The following is a 19,592-nucleotide window of genomic DNA, read 5'->3' as shown; positions in this document are numbered from 1 at the left end:
CTTTACCTATTTCTAACAATTCTGGGAGTCACAAAGTACTGAAAATCCAATAATTTAAAAAAACACATTCAGAGCAATCTTACCTCTCTGTAAAGGACAGACTCTTTGTTTTTCTTGCCTAACATTTTATTACTAGGGATTCGTGCATGACTTTACAGTCTTTGTTCTTTGGAGTACATCTGCTCCTGCTGTTTGTTCACCACCTGAAATCATAACCATTTGTTTGTGACATCACAATTAGTTACTGGGAAGATGATTAGATTGTCACCAACAGATGATTATGATTTCAGATGGTAAATGAGCAGCAGGAGCAGATGATCTCCTAAGGAACAAAGATACTTGATCTCATACAATTGTTCTCAGTGACAAAAAAAAAAAAAGAAAAAGGAAAGAAAAAAACAAATAGATATTCTGAAGAGTTTCTTAAGTCTGTAATGAGAAAATTTGGTATTTTTCTGTAAATAACATTCATTTTATTATTTTTAAAACTCTACCTCAATATTAGGTTAAGAAATATAAATTAAGAAATATAAAAAATACAAAAATATTTACATTCAGATCCTTACTTAAAAGTTTCTTCACCAGCTTTTTGGAGAAGATAAATGCAACATAAATTATATATTTATGAAATTTTGCATACTAATACATCTTCACACTGAAGGAAACAAAATTTATTTCTTTCCTTCACACTGAAGGAAACAAAATTTATTTGAACTTTGTAGTTCTGGTCCTCAGTAGCTTCAGAAAGATGTTTTTTTATATAGTCCTCTAATTGTTTGTTTTTCAACTGGGGATTTTGGTGAAAACTTCCAGTAGATAATTTAACACCCCTGTGTTTCCATAGCAGGAACAGAAGACTACAGTTTTGGAATAAAATTTTTGTGTTATAATTTGGGCATTTTTCATTGGAATGTTAGCATGTTATATTTTGCTGAAATATGTAATTCTTTTTGGTATATTTCAAAGGTGATTTAGAGTGGATGTGTGCATTTTTACTTACTAGGTACTGCTGTTGCATTGGACTTGGCTTTTGAATTGCTTCCAAATTTACTCAACTTTGTCAATTGTAATGCACTCTTGCTAGGAGTTACATTGATACATCACTCAATGTTTGCTGATTATTGGCCATTCTGACTAGAAACCACAGTAAAGGGATTGACAACACCACTTACTTGGTAAAAGGCCACAGAACAATAGTTTTCCATCTGTTCATTTTGATATTTTTGTTCTGTTTTGTGGGGATTTTTTAGCTAACAAACCATCAGGTGAGCCTTATACCATCAATGGAGCAGTTCCTTCAGCTGAGCCATTTGTCTCCACTTTATATGTCACAGCCTTGTCTAGCTCTTATCACAGCTGGTTATGTTTAAATAATACCTTGCCTCTGTAACTACTGAGTTGATTTGCTAATTTTCTAATTAAATTTTCTTTCTAACTGAAGATACTGGAAAATTAAATTTAGAAGCAGAGGAGATTTGTTCAATTTTATTTCTTTCCTAATTTACTGAAACTAGGAAATCCATGCTGCATTTGGCATTATTAATAACTGATGTGTTATTTTTCAGTTTCCTCTAACAATGAAAATAATTTTATCCAGTGTAATACCAGTTAAATGCAGCTTACATTTATTTGATAGTTGAAAAAACTTCTAAAACACCTAATATTAAAAAACATATTAACAAAACAGGGAAGAGAGTGTTATTTTTTCTTTGCTGTTTTGAGAACTAGTGACAAGAGCCAAATTAGCATTTTTATGTGCGAGTGGGATTTGGGCTCAACTCTGGAGCATAAGACAACAACTGCAAGTGGTCCTTCTCTATTTCCCACATTTCCCCTTTTGAGATGCTCAGTTAAGTGCTTAAAGTTCTGCAAGGTTTGCATCTTCAGAGATGATGATTTCTGTGCTGAGTTTAGAGTGCAATGTGTGTTTATAAAGAGCCTAGTGTTTTAAGCATGTGCCCAGAGCATTGGAGAATTAGTTTCCTTCTTCAGCAGAAGGAGAGTATTCATGGAGTGCAGAGTAATCTGGATAATGGCAGCTGCCTTTTGGAGATGTGTATCTAATATGATTTGCAGCCAAAAAAGGAACAATGAAATGCTATTAAAATATAGGAAGTTCACAGGGAAGGAGTGATCTGAAGTAATCATGACTGTAGTTTGCCTGTTGATTGAAACTCTTGTGAATGAAAATGCAGATGTGTATTCAGGTGTTCTCTGGCTGGTTTACAGGTATTCTGCCTATTTTAGATACAGATTAAAAAGAAAGAGTAGTGAGAAACCTGCTGCCTGGTTGTTGAGTTGTACAGATTGTGCATATGTGAGAAATACAGACTTGGGCTATGAGATCTGTGGTTTGGGTGCCCTCAAGACAAGAAGAAGCTCAAGTCACCTGTCTGAGAGACTGCTTAGCCATCAAGCTTTTGATGTATGAAATGTATAAAGAGGAAGCAGCCACCATGGCAGGAGACAGCCAGCTCTATGGATAGAGATGATTTCAGATAATGCATCCTTTTGTTTTTATCAGTCTCCTAAAAGGCTGATATGAACTGCATTTATTCAAGGTTGCTAGTCTATTCCTTTAGAAAAATCTGCACATGAAGCAGAAATGCAGAGCTCTTTTTTGATGTTAACTCTCCAATTCAAATTTAATTATGTAATTATGCTAAGTATCTGCATTTGGTATTCTGTCTTCAGGTGAGAAAATGGAGCAGTAGCACATAATTCACCTCAGTACGGTGTTACTCTAAGTACTTTGACTTTTCTCCTTTTCCAACACCCTTCCCTCCAACCTGGAACCCACCATGTACCTCACCCTTAGTCTAGGATAATCATGTCCTTGGAAAAGTGAATCTCCTGAAGTGAAACTTTATTGCTGACAGAGCTAAAACTTCATTCTCCACTCTTTCCTTCATGCCCTTTCAACATCAAACACGGCTTTCTCCTCTGATTTCCTCCTCACTCATACATTTGCTGTGCTTGTTGATGGCCCCCTTGGCCTTCTTAGCTTCAGCAGCCTCTCTGTCCTTGTCTAGTAGATCTGCTCATTATTTCTTCTCTTCTCCGTGTGGGTCAGGCCTTGTTTTCATCATCACCATTCTCATTCCCCACCTAATCTGTTAATGAATGGTCTTGCCTGCACAGGTTGCCTCCAGTTGCACTCAAGCACTCTCCTAAATTGCTTTACCCCCACAAATATCACTTTCTAGCAGCTGTTACAAGCACCTTGATCTGCCAGCTCACTAGCTTGATTTGCTCCTGCTCCAAATTTGCTGATCCTCTTTACTGCTAAGAATACTGACCTTCCTTCTGTATTTTGCTTGCTTTTTTCCTGAACCTGCTCAATCTTAATCTTTGGGTATGTATTACATGGACATATTGCTGGAAAATTATGATGCAGGAATTATCATGTAAAACTTACAGTGTAGATGTTTCATCTGTCTATTGGAATAAATCAGAATATCCTGTAGAAATTCCCCACTGCAAACACTATGTCTTTTTTTTAACCAAAATCTTATGTATTCAAGCAGGAGTGAAGCTGGGGGAGAATTCAAAGGACTTTCCTCATGTTCCTTAAATGCCAAATGTATACAATTTAAGAAATGCATACAATTTAAGTCCTGCAATACTGCAATTTCTGTTTTGGCCATACAGAAAATAGTCCAGTGCAATTAGGGATATCAAGACCTAATTTCATGAAGAACTAAATAGTATATACTTCAGTACCATGGTTATTTTAAGGTTAAACAAAGCTTGTATTTTAATGAGCAGCTTTATATAACATCAGTTTGTTTAAGGTTATGTAGACAAGATCTTTTGACTGAAAGACATTGTGTAATGACAGAACATTTTTTCATGTCTGAATATTGCAGTAGCTGGTGACTTAGAAATACCACAGATAGCTGTGTTAAGTAAGTAATGATTGCAGCTTGGTATTTCAAGCCAAGATTGTGTGTAGACAATTGCAGAGAACATAATGGCCATACTATTTGCCTATTCAATTGTCTGACTGACCTTTTCTGAGTTCCTACTGAGGTAATGAAATTTGAAAATATTCTAGTATATAAATAGCCTTTTACACTGCGTGGGGTAAAAAACCATCATTTCTTCTTATTATAATATTTACATTTTTCAGTCTTGTTATTGAAGTAGTTATTTGGTTTTGTAAATTCTCTCTTCTTTTTTTTTATGTCATTAGATTTGTAATGGGCCATATTTTAGGGCCTGTTGAGAACCTGCCAGTTCTAGGGAGTAATTATTGTGTTTGAGTATCCCCCATACCTCTTAAATTCTTGTCCATTTTAATGTACAAAATTGTGAAATCAGGATTAGATCCAGTTCTAACTTTTCCTTCTTAGAGCCTTACTAGAAATTTTTTCCCTGTACTTTATGGACCACATTATAAGAAGGCTTTATTCAATGTGACTACAGATAGCATAATCTGAAAGAAAGCTTTTTGATGATTATCTATCAAGTATTTTATTCCGTTCCAAAAATACTGATTATTTCCTTATGAACAGTCTTTTCTTCATCTGGTGATGGGTTATTTCAGATACTAGGGTGCTAAACTTAATTCATGAGCATATCATATACAGAATTATACCATTGTTTACTCTGCATCATTGCACAAGACATGAAAACTCCTTTGTGCCATGTCCCATATCACTGATTGTAGTGCAGGGAAGAGCATGTGCTCTTTAGCAGGGTCAGGGGAAGTCATATTGCAGCTGGCACTGCTTCTGACACATGAACAAGTACAGCTTTTTTGTAGGATAAGCAAAAATTTGGGGAGAAAACTGTATTATCCAAGAAAGAATAAAGTTGTGGTTTAGACCAAGTATAAATGTGAAAAGTTAGTGAGTGCCTCTGAACCAGAGAAGTCATTGAGTGAAGGCAGAGGAAGAGTATCCCTACACTACTGATTAAATATAGAAAAGTAGCACTGACATACATATATATATGCAGCTTGACAACACAAGCCTGATTCTGTAGGCCATCTTGTGGAGTTGAATGTTAAAATTGAAATCTCAACTTATAATGTTTTCTGCTCTTCCTGAGAGAAACAGAAAATTGGAAATAGGACACCAGTGGTACCTGTGTAGGCTCTAATAGCTGTGAGTGTGCAGGCAATGCTGTCATCACTCTGAACTTTTCTTAATTTAGTAGCCCACTGCTGTGGGTAACTTGTCACTGTTCCTGTATCAGCAAATTCCATTTTTGCAGAGTCTTATTACATTGAGGCTTGTTCAGTAATATTGTCAGTTGTTCTTCACCCCATTACCCATGCAGACAGTTTTCTAATGGTTACTTTTGTTTATCCAAACTCTAGGAAGTGGAGGACCCATTTGTAGAAATGTCCCCCTGTCTTCCCAGCCAAGGGGACACTGAAGAGAAAGAGTTAGGGGTAAAAATAATATCTCTCAAACAGAGATTTTAAAGATTGTCTCTATTATAGATGCTGTGAAAAAAAGGTACAATCAAAGCACTGAGATGACATTTCCAGGGCAAGGCTTGTGAGGGTTTGTTGGGCCATCTTATATCTGATTCACACATTTACCTTGGAGTCCAAGCTATTTTGCTATTATCTGGTATGTGACAGCAAAAGTAGACAATGGAAGATGAAGAAATTTATTCTTAGGTAAGAAAGGTCTTTGGTGTGTTTTCATAGACTTCAGAAGATTGTGAGAGACTGCAAACAATTACTGCCAATGATGAGTAAGACATGTTTTTTAAATGTTAGTGATTACATTGCATAGCTAGCCTGCATATTTTTGTAGCACATTTGCCCACAGGTTTAAATAATATAAATGGAAATTATTTTAACATGTTTCATAAATGTGCCTCAAAGTTAATGTCCACCAGAAGGTGCAGTGTTGTTCATCTATTATAGATCCTGGGACTCCTAATAATTATGATTCTTCCTGGGGAGTATGGTGAAGCTTGTATGGGATAAATATTTAATGGACCCAAAAGTCTAAGTTTTTTTCTTAGCTGAAAAGTAAAGATGAATTAAAATGTTTGCCTGGAGGTGTTCTTCTGCAATGCATAAAGTTGTTAGAGGATAGTATTACTCTTTCCCCTGCTTTTTAATCAACTGATTGTTAGAGGACAAATTAAGATAATTTCTCAAGGGTTCTTTTGTTCTTGCACTTAATCCTCTGTTGTTGTTGTTTTATCCCTTGTCATTTGATAACTCTACTACTGTAACTAAATATATTTATACACTTTCCTATAATACAGCAGAGTTGAAGTAAGCAGGCAACAGTGAGGAATGATATATAAAATAATCTCAGTAATACATTAAAAATAAATAATGAATTACAATTAATGTATGTTTTATAGAAGTTTTTAAAGAGACCAAGTTTTTATTGGCCTTTTAAAACATGTTTGTAAGAAGCTTCATGAAACATAGGCCCTGAATATAAAAAGTTAATATCTTGCAACTACATTAATGTAATGTCTAGAATATTACATTACTTTGTTTCCAGAGATAATCAATGATAGTAATATAATATCTGCCTCTCAGAGCCAATGTATGATTTAAATTAATTATTGCTTATAAAGCACTTTGAAGTCTTTAGCAGTAAGGTGTTGCAAAGTGTAAAAGTACTATTATTAATTTAACATCACCATTAAAGTCAGTACTTTAAGAGCATTTGCTATACTCTGCTCAATATCTTTCTATTCATCATATGCTGCATATTAGTTATTTTAACATTTAGAAAGCTTAGTAATCTGGAAGTATTCCAAACCATTGTTCCAGACAGCAGTTAGATATTTGGGTGGATCATGTAAAAACAGTGAAATGGCTGAGAAAGCATGTAAAATGTTTGTTTTAAGTAATATTACATCAATGGAACAGACATCTGCAGCACTGGACTTGATTTTAAACCTCTTTAAACTTTTTTTCAAGTTAACATTGTACTATGTTTTTCTAAAATTTATTAGGGGGGCTAATATCATGTTATTTCTAAACAAGTAGACTGTTTTATCTTTTGTTCAGTTTACATTTCTGTTTCTGAAATATTCGTGGGAAATCAGATTTACAGTGGGCAGTTCTTAGGAGGTGGTGGACACCTGCCACTCAGTATTTTTACTGCTGTTTGGTTTTGTAACCTAACATCAACTACCAAGATCTGTATTATCTTTTTTTTTCAATTTTCATTAATCTTACATCTTGTGTAAGTAAGACTTTAAAATCCAGGCAGAGGTAGGCCTTGGAGGTTACAGCCTCAGGAAAAGTGTGTCAAGTCTCTCTTCTCATATAGTGATTATGTGCCATAAAATAATGCTGTGTATTTACACAGTTGTTAATCTATTAGATTATCTTTGAAATTGTCCCAGACGGAGAAAAAGAAATTTTAGGGATCCTATCCTCCATCTTCCCCAGCAGCATTGTCTTGAATTTGTGCTTAGCTCAGGAACTCAGTGTACTGCCTTTGGAGCCAGTTCTAAACTAGGTAAAAGCAGCCTCAATGTTTAGGATCCAACCAGACTCCCCAGCCCTATGGAGGTAGGTGGAGAGAGCAATCACGTGAATAACAGATATGTCTTTGTAAATTATATAAGCAGATGTTCCAGATTTCTAAAAGCAATATGAATTTAAAAGCCAAATGTACGAGTAAATCAATTAAAAGATTCACCTGTAAGCAGTTTGCTGAGTCGGCACTGAGGAAGTTCCATTTTTACCATGTAGTTGAAAATGAGGATATTAATTACAGGTAATATTTTCTGAGTCTTCTTGTGGTAGACATTTTATTTAAAAGTACTACTTGCACTTCTAGGATTAAAGGAATCTTTCCTAGGTACTGGAAATTAATTTCCTCCTCTTCTTTGAATTTATTCTACTTTCTGAGATTAATTTAATATGTACTGCAAATGAATTAAACATTGAACCCTTTGATTTCTCTTGGGATTACTAAATCAGTTAACAAACAGGTTTATTATCCCTAGCATGAAATGCCATATGGCTCAGGTTCACTCATATTATATGCTAGAAGATTAAAGTATGTTCTTAATATGAAATTACACATTTCAAGCTCATTTTCTGATGCATTAATAATAAGAAAAAGGTTTCCCTCTAGTATCAGCCAACTGGTTATTTGTGTTTCCAAAAAATGCTTCATTGTGTAAGAAAACTAGCAAACTTCAGACTTAATTCTGCACATTTCCATGCACAGGACTATCAGCAAAACTGATCAAGTATGTATTTCTGTTTCCAAGCAGGTTTAGGGTTGAGATATTTTCTGAAAAGGTATTCAAAATGTTTAAATGTAGATAAATTATCCCTAATTTACATCTCACTGGAAATATTTAGAATTTATTCACATAAATAAATCTAGCTTTTTCAATGTTCACCTTAACTCCTGTTGTGTTGCGGTGCGATGTAAAAGCCTGTCCATGCCAGTTCATTCCCCAGGTGTGCCAATAACCTCTCTCCCTTGCCTCCCCTTGCCCCTGCTGTCTGCTGTTCATCAATCACACTATGCCCTTTCTGCAATGCCAAGATTGATGGACAGCAGTCAGCAGGGGGCAAGGGGAGGGGAAGGGAGAGGTTATTGGCACACCTGGGGAAAGAACCGGGATGGACAGGCTATTACATCGCACCACAACACTGTTGATATTAAGTAGGACACATGTATGCTTTCCTTTTTCAGTATAAATGTTCTCAAAGGCAAGTAACTATTTGAAAACTGTAGGATAAAAACTATAGAATATGCAGCTAAATAAATAAATAAATTCCTTTCCACTGCAGAGCAGTCAGTCACATCAGAATCGTTAGCACAGTAACACTGGCTGCAGGGTAATTTAAGATATTTTAGCCCCAGGCTGCTGTTGTGGTTCAGCAAACTCTTTAAGCCAGCACTCAAGGCAATGCTGCTACTGCAAGGAACCACACTGCCCTTCCAACAGTGCTAATGACAGAGGGTAGAAGAAATGTACAGTTCCCACGGAAACCCCCTGAGAACAGCCAATACCTCCAGCACCTTGTTCTCAGGGATGTCCCTACATGGGCCTACAGGTGCTGGTGCTGGCAAGAGAGTAGCTGGGGAGTACAAACACCAGCTGTAGGTGGGAGAAAAAAACTAAACTACTTCTGGTGGCAACAGTGCTGATATAGACTAGTTTCAATTCTTTGTGAAAAAATAGCCTAAATTATTGTATCAGATAGGAGGTAGAAGAATGTAGGGAAATAATGATTGTGCTATTTTGAAGTAACAACTGTTCCTCATGGTTTGTAGGTCTCCAAACATTTTTGTTCTTATTGTGTATTCTATGCTAGCCATGGTTTAGTTTTAAAGTTAAGGTTTGTACCATTTTAAAAGAGTTGGGGAAGAGGAAGAAGAGGGCCCCTTCAGATCTGCTTTGTTTCTAAATGTATTAGGTGACTTCATTTACAGTTACTGTAAAAAAAAAAATTACTGCTTCTAAATTCTTACTTTGTTTTTCACTGTAAAATATGCTAATGAAAATTGTCTACATGTCAAACCCATTCTAAAGTAATGAGAATGATCTTTGGTTTTGTTTTCAGCACCAAAGGGAATACTCCATCTCTCTCCTGACGTATATCAAGAGATGGAAGCAAGCCGCAACAAATCAGCCCCTGGTACCACTGTAAGCTATATGCCATCCAAAGAAATGAGCCAGACTTCTAGCTCTTTCTTCAGCATATCTCCTACCACAAATAGCACGGCCACCATTGCCAGGGAACTTCTCATGAATGGAACGTCCCCAACTGCCGAAGCCATAGGTCTAAAAGGAATATCTCCTGCTTCCCCCTGTTCTACAGTGCAGCCTTCAAAACAGCTGGAATATTTGGCAAGGATTCAAGGCTTTCAGGTATGGGAGGGGGAAAATGAAGCTCTTCAGCCAGAATCGTAGCGTTGCCATCAAGGTTTCACTCTTGCCCTCTTGAATGAGGGCATGCATGTAACTTATCTTGTAAAATTAGCTGGTGTCTGAGGCAGTTTCTGGGTCCAGGAGATACAGATTTCCACCTTACATTTATCTTACTGCAGGCCATCTTTCTCTCTTATGTCTCTTCTCCTTAAATAATTACAGGCTTAAATTATGCTTTTAACTTGCACTTCTTTGAGAGTCTTCACCTCTTGGTTTCTCCCTTCGACTCTGATCCAGAAGCTACTGATGCACCACCTTACCTTGGCATTTGTCTTCTAGGCCAGGTCATTCAAGTAGTTTCTTTGCTTCCCACCCTTCACTTCTTAAATGTAACCTGATGTTTTGGTTTAGGAATGGTTCTATCCAATTTAGTGTCCCACTGACACTCTCCAAATCACTGCCACTCACTCACTCTCCCCTTCCCACTCCCATCTCCCCTTGTGGTGGGCTGGAGAGGAGAATTGGAAACAAAAAAGGTAAATGTCGTGGGTTGTGATAAGAACAATTTACTAGAAACAGCAATGGGATAAGGAAAAGAACAGTAACAGCAACAATGCAAATGACAGAAGAAATGAACAATTCCCATGGAAACCCCCTGAGAACAGCTAATACCTGACCACGCCCTCTGCAATGCTTACTCACCTGGAAGAGACTCCCTTCCCCAGACATGGCAATGACATGAGGTGGTATAGAATAATGTCCAGGTCCTAGCCATGGCCCCTCCTGGCACTTGCAAAAATTAACCCTGTCCTGGCCAGAACCAGGACATTATCCACCCCTTGTTCTATACCATCGTGCATGCCCAGATCCTACACATTCCAGTTACATATATGTATATACAAGCAGAGGTATCATTTCCCTAGTCAATGGCTGTTCCTCCAAGATGTCTGCTGAGTTCACTTAGTCCATGGCTGTGGGTTCTATCCATTGATGTCACAATAGGACACAGAATGAACGACACGCACAAGCTGAAATGTCCAAGGTAAAAAGAAGGAAGTTTATTTTCAAACTCCAATATTTACCATGGATTGGAGGATGAAAATGCCACCTCTCCAGCCACACTGGTCAAACCAACAGTCCATCAAATTTCTTCTCCTCCAGAAAGGAATGCAAAACAATCATTATTTACATGAAAAGTGTGCGAGAAACTCCATTACAAACATGTAAACATCAGAAGGCTTAGAAGAACTTAGAAGAACAGGGTGAAACATCATAGATGTCTTCCAGGTCAGGAGGGCTGGTGTGCTGTTGGCTGGTTGCAGGCTGCATCACGAGTTCACTACTGGTGCATCTGGAGCAGTCCATACTCCTTGTCCATCACAGTTACAGCATACAGTGTCATTCAGCAACCAATGTTACACAATTCAACAGCACAGACTGTTCTCACCCAAAAGTCTAAATCCCTGGAGATAGTTCATGATGATTTCCAAGATCCCTGAGCTTTTGGGGTTTCCTATTCAAGCTGACTGTATGATTAGCACAGTTCACTCTATGTAGCATTAGTGGCATGACATGTGGAAGAGACTTTGTCTTGAAACATACAGCCCAGCATGGCAGTCAGGGGACCAGAAGAAGCTGTGCTTCAGTGCCAGTCACTTCTGAAACAGCTTGAACCCCTTTTTGGGAGGCCAGTATCCCTTTTTCAGTTGTGTAGCAGGCCTTGGATCCTTTGTATCCCCAACTCCAGAATCCCAGGAGTCATCCTCCAGTGTCCCCTGGTACTTTTTGGCAGAGGCTCCAGGAAGGATCATTCTCCCCAGCTGCAGTATAGAGAGCACAGTTTTCACGTCTTGTCCTGTCTGACCCAAGAGCTATTGCATTAACAATCTCTTTCTTAATTTGTTCAAAAGCTTGTTTTTCAGGACCCTTCTTAAAATAATTCATCTTCTGCATCATAAGATATAGAGGGCTTTCAGTCTGATCAAGCTCTGGAATATGCATTCTCCAAAAGCCCACAGCTCATAGGAAAACCTGTATTCGCTTCTTGATGGTTGGTGGGGACATAGATGCTATTTTGTTGACCATGGCCATTAGAATCTGATGACATCCATCTTACCATTTTATTCCTAAAGCCTGGATTTCCTGGCAGGTCCCTTGACCTTACTTTGCTTTAAGGCAAAACCAGCCTTCAAGAGGATTTGGATTATCTTCTCCTCTTTCTCAAAAACTTCCTCTGCTTGGTTGCCCCACACAACGATGTCATCAATATATTGCAAGTGTTATGAAGCCTCACTCTCTTCCCGTGCAGTCTGGATCATTCCATGGCAAATGGTGGGAATGTGCTTCCACCCCTGGGCAGCTGGTTCCAGGTGTACTGAATGTCAGTTTGGGTCCTTGAAATACCCACTCCTGAGGCAGTCTATGCCAAGGATGCACAAGGCCTCTGGCCCATCACAATGGGGTGGTTTTGCCATTCATTCCTGCAAGACCCCAGAACTCACTCGACAAGTCTTTTAAAAGGGTTTGCAGGTTTTTTTATGTACCCTGAATTAGATGCAAAGGAGAAATACCAACACGGTGTTCTCAAGAGATGACAACAACAAAAACTTTACTGGCAAATTTCAGAAAATCAGAGAACTTAAGCAAAAGTTTAGAGCAACTTTCAATCAACATAAAACATTTTGCCAAGCCTTAATTTAGCAAACTCCAAGCCTGATCAACTTAGCAAACTCCAACTAATCCAAGTTTAAGTTACTCAAACTTTGAGAAGAAGGCATTATAAGAAGGAGAGGAAAGAGAAAGAGAGAAAATATGCAGAAAAGAATGAATACAGCTACCACTTCTTGCTTCCAGTGGTCTTTCAGCTGATATAAAATCCAAGGGAAGGTAGGGTCAAGATATGTGCTTGCCTGGTGTCCTGGCTTAAGTACCCATTGGCTTTCCTGGGCCCTTCCTCCAGATGAGACTTCTGGTCTGGCAGCCACTCAGGAGCTGGGTTAGGGCTTCAGAGATGGGATGAGGAGCATTGCCTCCAGTGTGCCTGTAATTGGCAGTCACTATGGGGCTGGGATGCAGGCTTTAGAGGATGAGGTTTGTGGAGCAGGGCACTGCCCCACCAGGGCAAGGCCCAACCTGCCCCTTTGCCCACATGCACCCCCAAAATGTTTTAAGCAAGCAATCTCCTCCAGTCTCTCACAATACCCAGTCAGGTTCAGTACATCTTCCAGTACAGGCAGCTCTTGGGATCTCCTGTCACCCCAGAAACAGATTCTGCCCCTACTTATCTTGGTAGCATGAGAGTACGTGGTGCACTGGTGTCAAGCAAAGCCTTAAACTCCTGTGGGTCTGCTGTGCCAAGCCATCAGATCCACAGAATCCAAGAGATCTGATTGCCCCTTTCCTCCACATTGCTGGAGTCAGGACCCTTCCTGTTCTGGTCATGGTATTTGTTGCTCACAAATTTGAACTGAGGGTACTTCAAGTGGATTCAAGCAACATCAGCCCTCTTGTTCTGTCTGAGTATTTGTCTGCTGGAAACTGGAGTAGCATTTATCCTTGAAGGATTTTCTGCGGTGGTTGTTTTTCCTCTCACATCATGTACCCATGCTGCTAGGGCACAGGTGGGCTTTCCATTCCACTTCCTCATGTCCTTTCTATGGTCATGCAAGTAAAACCACAGGCTACCTTGTGGTCTGCACCCTCTCTCTCAAGCAGGGGGCCCTTGCTACCAATAGAAAGGAGTCTGGTCCATACTGGCAGGCCATGGGACCATGGCCATGTCCTCTCTAGCTTGTTCAGGTCTTTCAGATCTGTCTGCCATCTTGGACAGTCTTGCACAGCTGAGGGGCAGGTTGGCAGGGAGGCAAATACATGATCTTCATATTGCCAGTCAGGTAGTCACCTGAAGCACTGTTTGTTCTCCTTTCATTGCCATTAATGTCAATGCATATGATGATGGAGTGCTCTGCACAAACTTCCACCACATGGACTGTGTACACTGGACCTCATCTGGAGCTACAGAGAGCTGCTCTTTAAAGTACCTTTAGCACAGCTAATGCTCTCAGGTACTTTTCTCAATGGCATTCCACCTGCTTGGACACACTATTAGATCATCCTTGAGAGAACGCCCTTCCCTCTGCTTGACAGGAGTCACTTCCAGAAGCTGGGAGTTTCTGTCCTCTTCCCAATCTCTTTGCCAATACCTGCATCCTGTGACAGGGATTCCAGTTGCTTGGCTTTATTACAACCTAGTTTCATACTGTGGGACACAATGTCCCAGCAGAGGAGCAGCCAGGTCACCAGGGGCTTGCCTGGCTGGTGGCTGATGTATTTTTGCTCACCTGGTGTAGTGGTCAGATGCCAAGCACCCACCAGAGCCACTCTCTCCTCTGCAGCTGGATGGGGGAGAGAAAATATAATGAAGGATCCATGAGTTGAAGTAAGGATTGGAGAGATCATTCATCAAATACCATCATGGGCAAAACAGGTACTCCCCAATGCTTATCAATTTAGAGATATGCATTGAATTTATTACTAACAAAATCAGAGCAGGATAATGAAAAATACAATAAGAACCTTGAAAACACCTTCCCCCTGTTAGAAATGAACTAACTTGTAGATACAATTAAATGGGGACAAACTTTTGTCAAAGTAAAAGAAAACTGTTTATTAGTAATGATTTTACTAATTAAACATATTCTTAACATATTAAGAACGTACTGAGATTTCATATTAAGAACATACTGATTTAACTGAGCCAGGTGTGTACCTCTCTCCCCTAGAGCTGAGCACACACACCCTCCAACAGAATGGTTACAAAATATACCTTTTCCCATCTAGGGGGTGGTCCCTGACCCTCTTCCCATTGGCAGGGTACTCGGGGATTGACCACCTACTTTTCGGTCGTCTCTTCCCCTCTCATCCTACTTTCTTTTAGTCAGGTCTTCAACTCTGCCCCTCTCCCAGCTCACAGCAACACCCAACAAACCAACCAGAACAAATCCAAACCACAAGCAACACCACACAGAACCAACAACTTTCACTTAACAACCTTTTGGCTTCAGCAAAATATTGCCTCATCTCTCATACCCTCACCCCTCCTTCCTTTCCCACTGACAGCAAAGGGACAGGGGAAAGGGGGGTTTGGTCAGTTCATCACCTGTGGCTTCTCCCACTGCCCAGAGAGAGGAGTTGTTCCCCTGCTGCGCTGTGGGGTCCCTCCCACAGGAGACTCTTCTTCATGAACTTCCCCAACATGAGTCTATCTCATGAGCTGCAGTCCTCCCCAAACTGCTGCAGTGTGACTCCATCCCATGGGCAACAGTCCATGCCCAAGCTGCTGCAGCATGGGTGACTGTTCCATGGGGTGCAGTCCTTCGAGGCCAGGCTGCTCCAGTATAGGAACAGGGCCCCTCCCTCCACAGGTCTCCCATAGGGTCACAGCCTCCTCTCAGGCACCCACCTGCTCCAGGCTGGGGCTCCTCCACAGGCTGCAGGCAAATCCCTGCATCCCCCTGGATCTCCATGGGCTGCAGGGGCACAGCTTCTTTACCATGGCCATCATGGGCTGCAGAGGAATCCCAGCTCTGGTGCCTGGAGCACCTCCTGCTCCTCATTCTGCACTGCCCTTGCTGTCTGCAGAGCTTTTCTTACATGTTCTCACTCCATCCTTTTCCAGCCACAATTTCAACTGCACAACAGTTTTTTATTTATCTTTCTTCTTAAGTATGTTTTCTCTGAGGTATTACCACCATTTCTAATTGGCCCAGCCTTGGCCAGAGGCACATCAATTTTTGGAACTGCCATGGATTGGCTCTGCTGGACATGGAAAGAACTTCTGGCAACTTCTGACAGAAGCCACCCTTGTAGCCCCTCTCTCCCAGCCCCCCCAAAACCTAGGCCATGCAAACTCAATACAGCTGGGAATAGGGATCAGGTGATTATCTCTAGCCCTGCCTCTTCCTCCTGTTGTGAGGGCTCTACTTCCTCTTTATCCTTCACTAACTGAGCTGATTTGAATTTCTTCTCCTTTATTGGGGCAACTACTACTGGCACAGGTGATTCCTTGGGTTCAATTGCAAATCAGGCTACAGTGCCTGTAGGTCTGTTTTCTTCCTGTTTCCCCTGAGGGTGCTGTCTAGTATTGAACTGTGTCCAGTAAAGAGTAGCCAGGCCCAGCACGCTACAATAAGTTGCCACAGCATGCTCCTTGCAAATATTCTGTCACTTTAGCAAGATCCTGTAGTTGTTCAGGGATGAGCTTCCAAACCACTGGAGCAGAAGATTAAAAAAAAAAAAACTGCTTCATTTTTTCCACATTTCATGCCACTCATGACTATCCGTCCTTGGGGCAGATCTCTGAATGAACTTCCTAGAAATCTGTTTCTTGACTCTAGACATGGTGTGGACTGAGACAGTGAGCCTTAGCCACAAGAACATGCTTTCCTCAACATCCAAGGGAAATTCAAAATTCTCAAAAGCTGTTGTAACAGCTGAAGGAGGAGAAGGAGGTGAAAGACTGGGGAAAATAATCTTCCCCTGTTCCCCTACAGACTGAGTGTGATTATCAATTGACTCCCAAAGACAGTGCCTAAGTAAAGGTAGGAGAGCAGCACTGAATACACTTTCAAAATTATGCTCATTGCCCTTGATCAGTCATAGACTGATATCCCATAATACAGCAAAAAAGCAACTCCAATCCTTCTCCCTGCTCTGAAAAAGAACATCACAAGGACCACATATGGGAATATAGGGGAATATGTGAATGAAGGATTAGGTACCACAACCACATGAACAGACCAAGCAGCATTGTGACCAGTGGCTCTGGAGTTAATGCAACAAATGCTTAGATTGAATTTGTTTCCAAGCTGCTCTGGACAGATCTGTTGTTACCTCAACCCTTGATGCCACACACTGGGTGCCCAGTAAGGCTGTAGTGATTTAGGAATGGTACTCCCCAATTTAGTGCTCCCACTGAGACTCTCCAAACCACATGCCACTCGCTTGCTCCTCCCTCCCCCTCCTCCCACCCCTTAAACTGGAGGGAGAGGAAAATTGGAAGCACAAAAGTCAAAGATCACAGGTTGAGATAAGAACAACTTATTGGAAACAGCCATGAGATAAGAATTTGACCAATATTAGTGACAGAGAGTACAAGAATCACACAGAACCCCCCCACCAATGGACAATACCCAGCCACTCCCTCTGCCACACTACTTGACCAGAAGGGTCCCCTTTCTCCCCTGAAGAGACTCCCTCCCTGCAGCAGTGATGTGAGGTGTTAGAGAATAACCTCCAGGTCCTAGTCATGCCTCCTCCTGGCTACTGCAAAAGTTAACCCTTTCCTGGCTGGAACCAGGACACCTGAGAATGGTGTTTTGTTCAGAAGGTACAGCCTAGAAGCCAAGCTGGTGTCAGAGCAATGCAGAATGTTTTTGACATCATAGTCAATACTAGAGAATGTAAGATGAAACATGCTGGGTCAGTGCCTGAGTCCTTGAACACTGTATCCAGCAATGCCAAGTACCCTATATTTCATAGGACAGTGGCAACCTCTGTAGTACATCCAGTCATTTCTGTGGTGTGGAAGTTAGGAAGAGGAAGCCTCTTCCCTATCCCATTACATGCAGAATTACACATGTGTATGGATAGTGGCTCATTTTACAGTGTTGAACTGTCAGAGATATATGTAGAAATATACTTTTTCCTGTCACAGGTTTTTGTTTTGAGTTTTTGTTTTGTCTGGAGTTTTTTCCCTTTTCAGAATTGTGAATTTGCTTCATTTGAAGAGTTGGTTTTGTATGCTTTAGCATATGTAATTTGATCATGTAACTGAATTCTAAAAATGGGAGGTTCTTTTTGCATGCCTGATAATGAACTTTTTTGTCCCATGTAATTTACAAGGTATGCAGTTGTTGAGTGACTTTAAAAAAGCTGCTAGAATTCAAGAAATAGTGTCAGATGTTTTGTTGGTATACGCAGTATAGTAAAATTACTTTTTCTTACATCAGATATCACCAGTTGTGAATTTGACCTAACACTGTTTTTGTCTAAAATGTACATTCAGCTTTCTTTTGGTCTTCATTTTTGAAATGTCATTTTTGCTTCATTCATTTGAATGTCTCTTAATGAAAGAAACAGTAATAGCCTCAGCTTCACTGTAGTAGAGTTAAGCTGCTAATAGGAATTCAGTTTTCCTGAGTTCCATTTATTACCTGCCTGCAGTAGAAAAAGATTAATTCTGATGAAAAGAAATTCAATCCATGAAGTTTTCACTGCTCACTTTCACATCTTGTCAGATTGCTTGTGTCTCCTAGTAATGGTTTATTTTCATAGAACCGATGCACAATTTATGTTACTGTTTTGGGTCCTCCTTGCCTAAAGTATGTGGTTACTGTAAAATGATTAGTTGTGTTTGTCCTGGGTTTTTTTTTTTCTCATGCTTTGATTCTAGATGCTTTTGCAGAAACTGTTTTTAAAGGGTCTTACCTTGAGCCAAAAAATATAGTCCTTTTCATCCTTGAACCAGACTACTACTATTGCTTGGCCCTAATACAAAGCAAGGAATTTGGTACGGAACCTTGATTATTAACATCTATCCACTGTGTATGTAACTGCTGGTTTTACATCATCTTAGCATGCTTTTTAACACCTCACTTCAATAAGCCTGGTATTGATGTGAAACTCTGCCACTGCTGGATGGCTGAGCTGAGGTGGAGCAGTGAACAGAATCTCTGTGGGAAATGGCTCAGTGGCCTGTCAGGTGCATATCACAGGTCTCTTCACCATTTCAGCCTAGAAAGCTCTTTGTGTTTTAGAGTTTAAAAGCCGATGTCTTTACAGGTTAACTTTCTCAGGCATATTTACTAAAGGAGAAGACTACTGCATTTCCAAACAGCTAGCTTGTTTCATGTTTCCTGAATGACCCAAAATGATTTTTAAATTGTTAGCATGTATTTGTATTCTGGTCCAGATGATAACCATAGTTTTTGTCTTTCATTGAAGAGCGTATACATTCTGTTCTGTTACAATGTATTTTTTGAATTTTTTTAAAAAATCAATAAATACTCATATGATGTTTCATTTGTAAATGTAAACAATGTTATTTGCTTATTTGAATGGTTTTCTTCAGCTGCTTTAGCTGCAGGGGATATGTCTTTAAAACACATTTATTTAACTTAAGTTCTTCTAAACTGTTTGTATATGATCTCAGCTATGTTCTATTGTAAGCCCTTAATATTAAGTTATTGGAACCAATGTATAGTTAAGTAGTAAAAAAATTGCATTTTCATTCTTTTATGATTTATTATTCTAAAGACATTTGTAATTGATAAGCAGCAGCTCAGTGTTACTGAAGAACAGGTGTTTAGCTTGGATACTTTCAAAGGTCAGGCTTCAAATTACCTGTGATAATTAAACACAAATTCTTCAAGCAAGCCTTTACAAACTCTGAATAAAGCATTTTAGTGCTTGCTTCGTACTTATGAATGCTATCTACCCAGTTAATTGTTTTGCAGACTTTGCCTGGAAATGGTTTAAAGGAAAATTCAGCTTTGGTAAAATTGTTATTTTTAAGTGACTATGTGGTATTTTGGCCATTGTTCTGTAACCAGACTAGGAAAGTTACAGTTATTTCTGCTGACCATTTAAGTGCCGTAAATTATTCAGAGAATTTGTTTAAATGGAAACATTTAGAGAAGCTGTTTACACATGTATAACTTGAGCCTCCAGTTTTTACTGAAGCGAAACACAAGTTG

General features: G+C 39.7%; 1 protein-coding gene across 3 annotated transcripts in view; it reads left to right on the top strand.

The window, feature by feature from the left end:
- STAU2 (staufen double-stranded RNA binding protein 2) overlaps positions 1-19,592 on the top strand; it is a 171,384-nt gene that overhangs the window by 76,474 nt on the left and 75,318 nt on the right. For all 3 annotated transcript variants that reach the window (XM_071421075.1, XM_071421058.1, XM_071421068.1), the window contains one exon: positions 9,530-9,837. In XM_071421075.1, coding sequence (XP_071277176.1) covers positions 9,530-9,837 — 308 coding nt within the window. The remainder of the gene's footprint in view (positions 1-9,529; positions 9,838-19,592) is intronic.

The sequence above is a fragment of the Agelaius tricolor genome, unplaced genomic scaffold, assembly GCF_023055355.1.
Source record: "Agelaius tricolor isolate 1412-34295 unplaced genomic scaffold, bAgeTri1.0.p SCAF_2, whole genome shotgun sequence".
NCBI classification, from domain to species: domain Eukaryota; kingdom Metazoa; phylum Chordata; class Aves; order Passeriformes; family Icteridae; genus Agelaius; species Agelaius tricolor.
The sequence above is the reverse complement of the archived record's forward strand: the minus strand, read 5'-3'. Positions and strand labels throughout refer to the sequence as shown.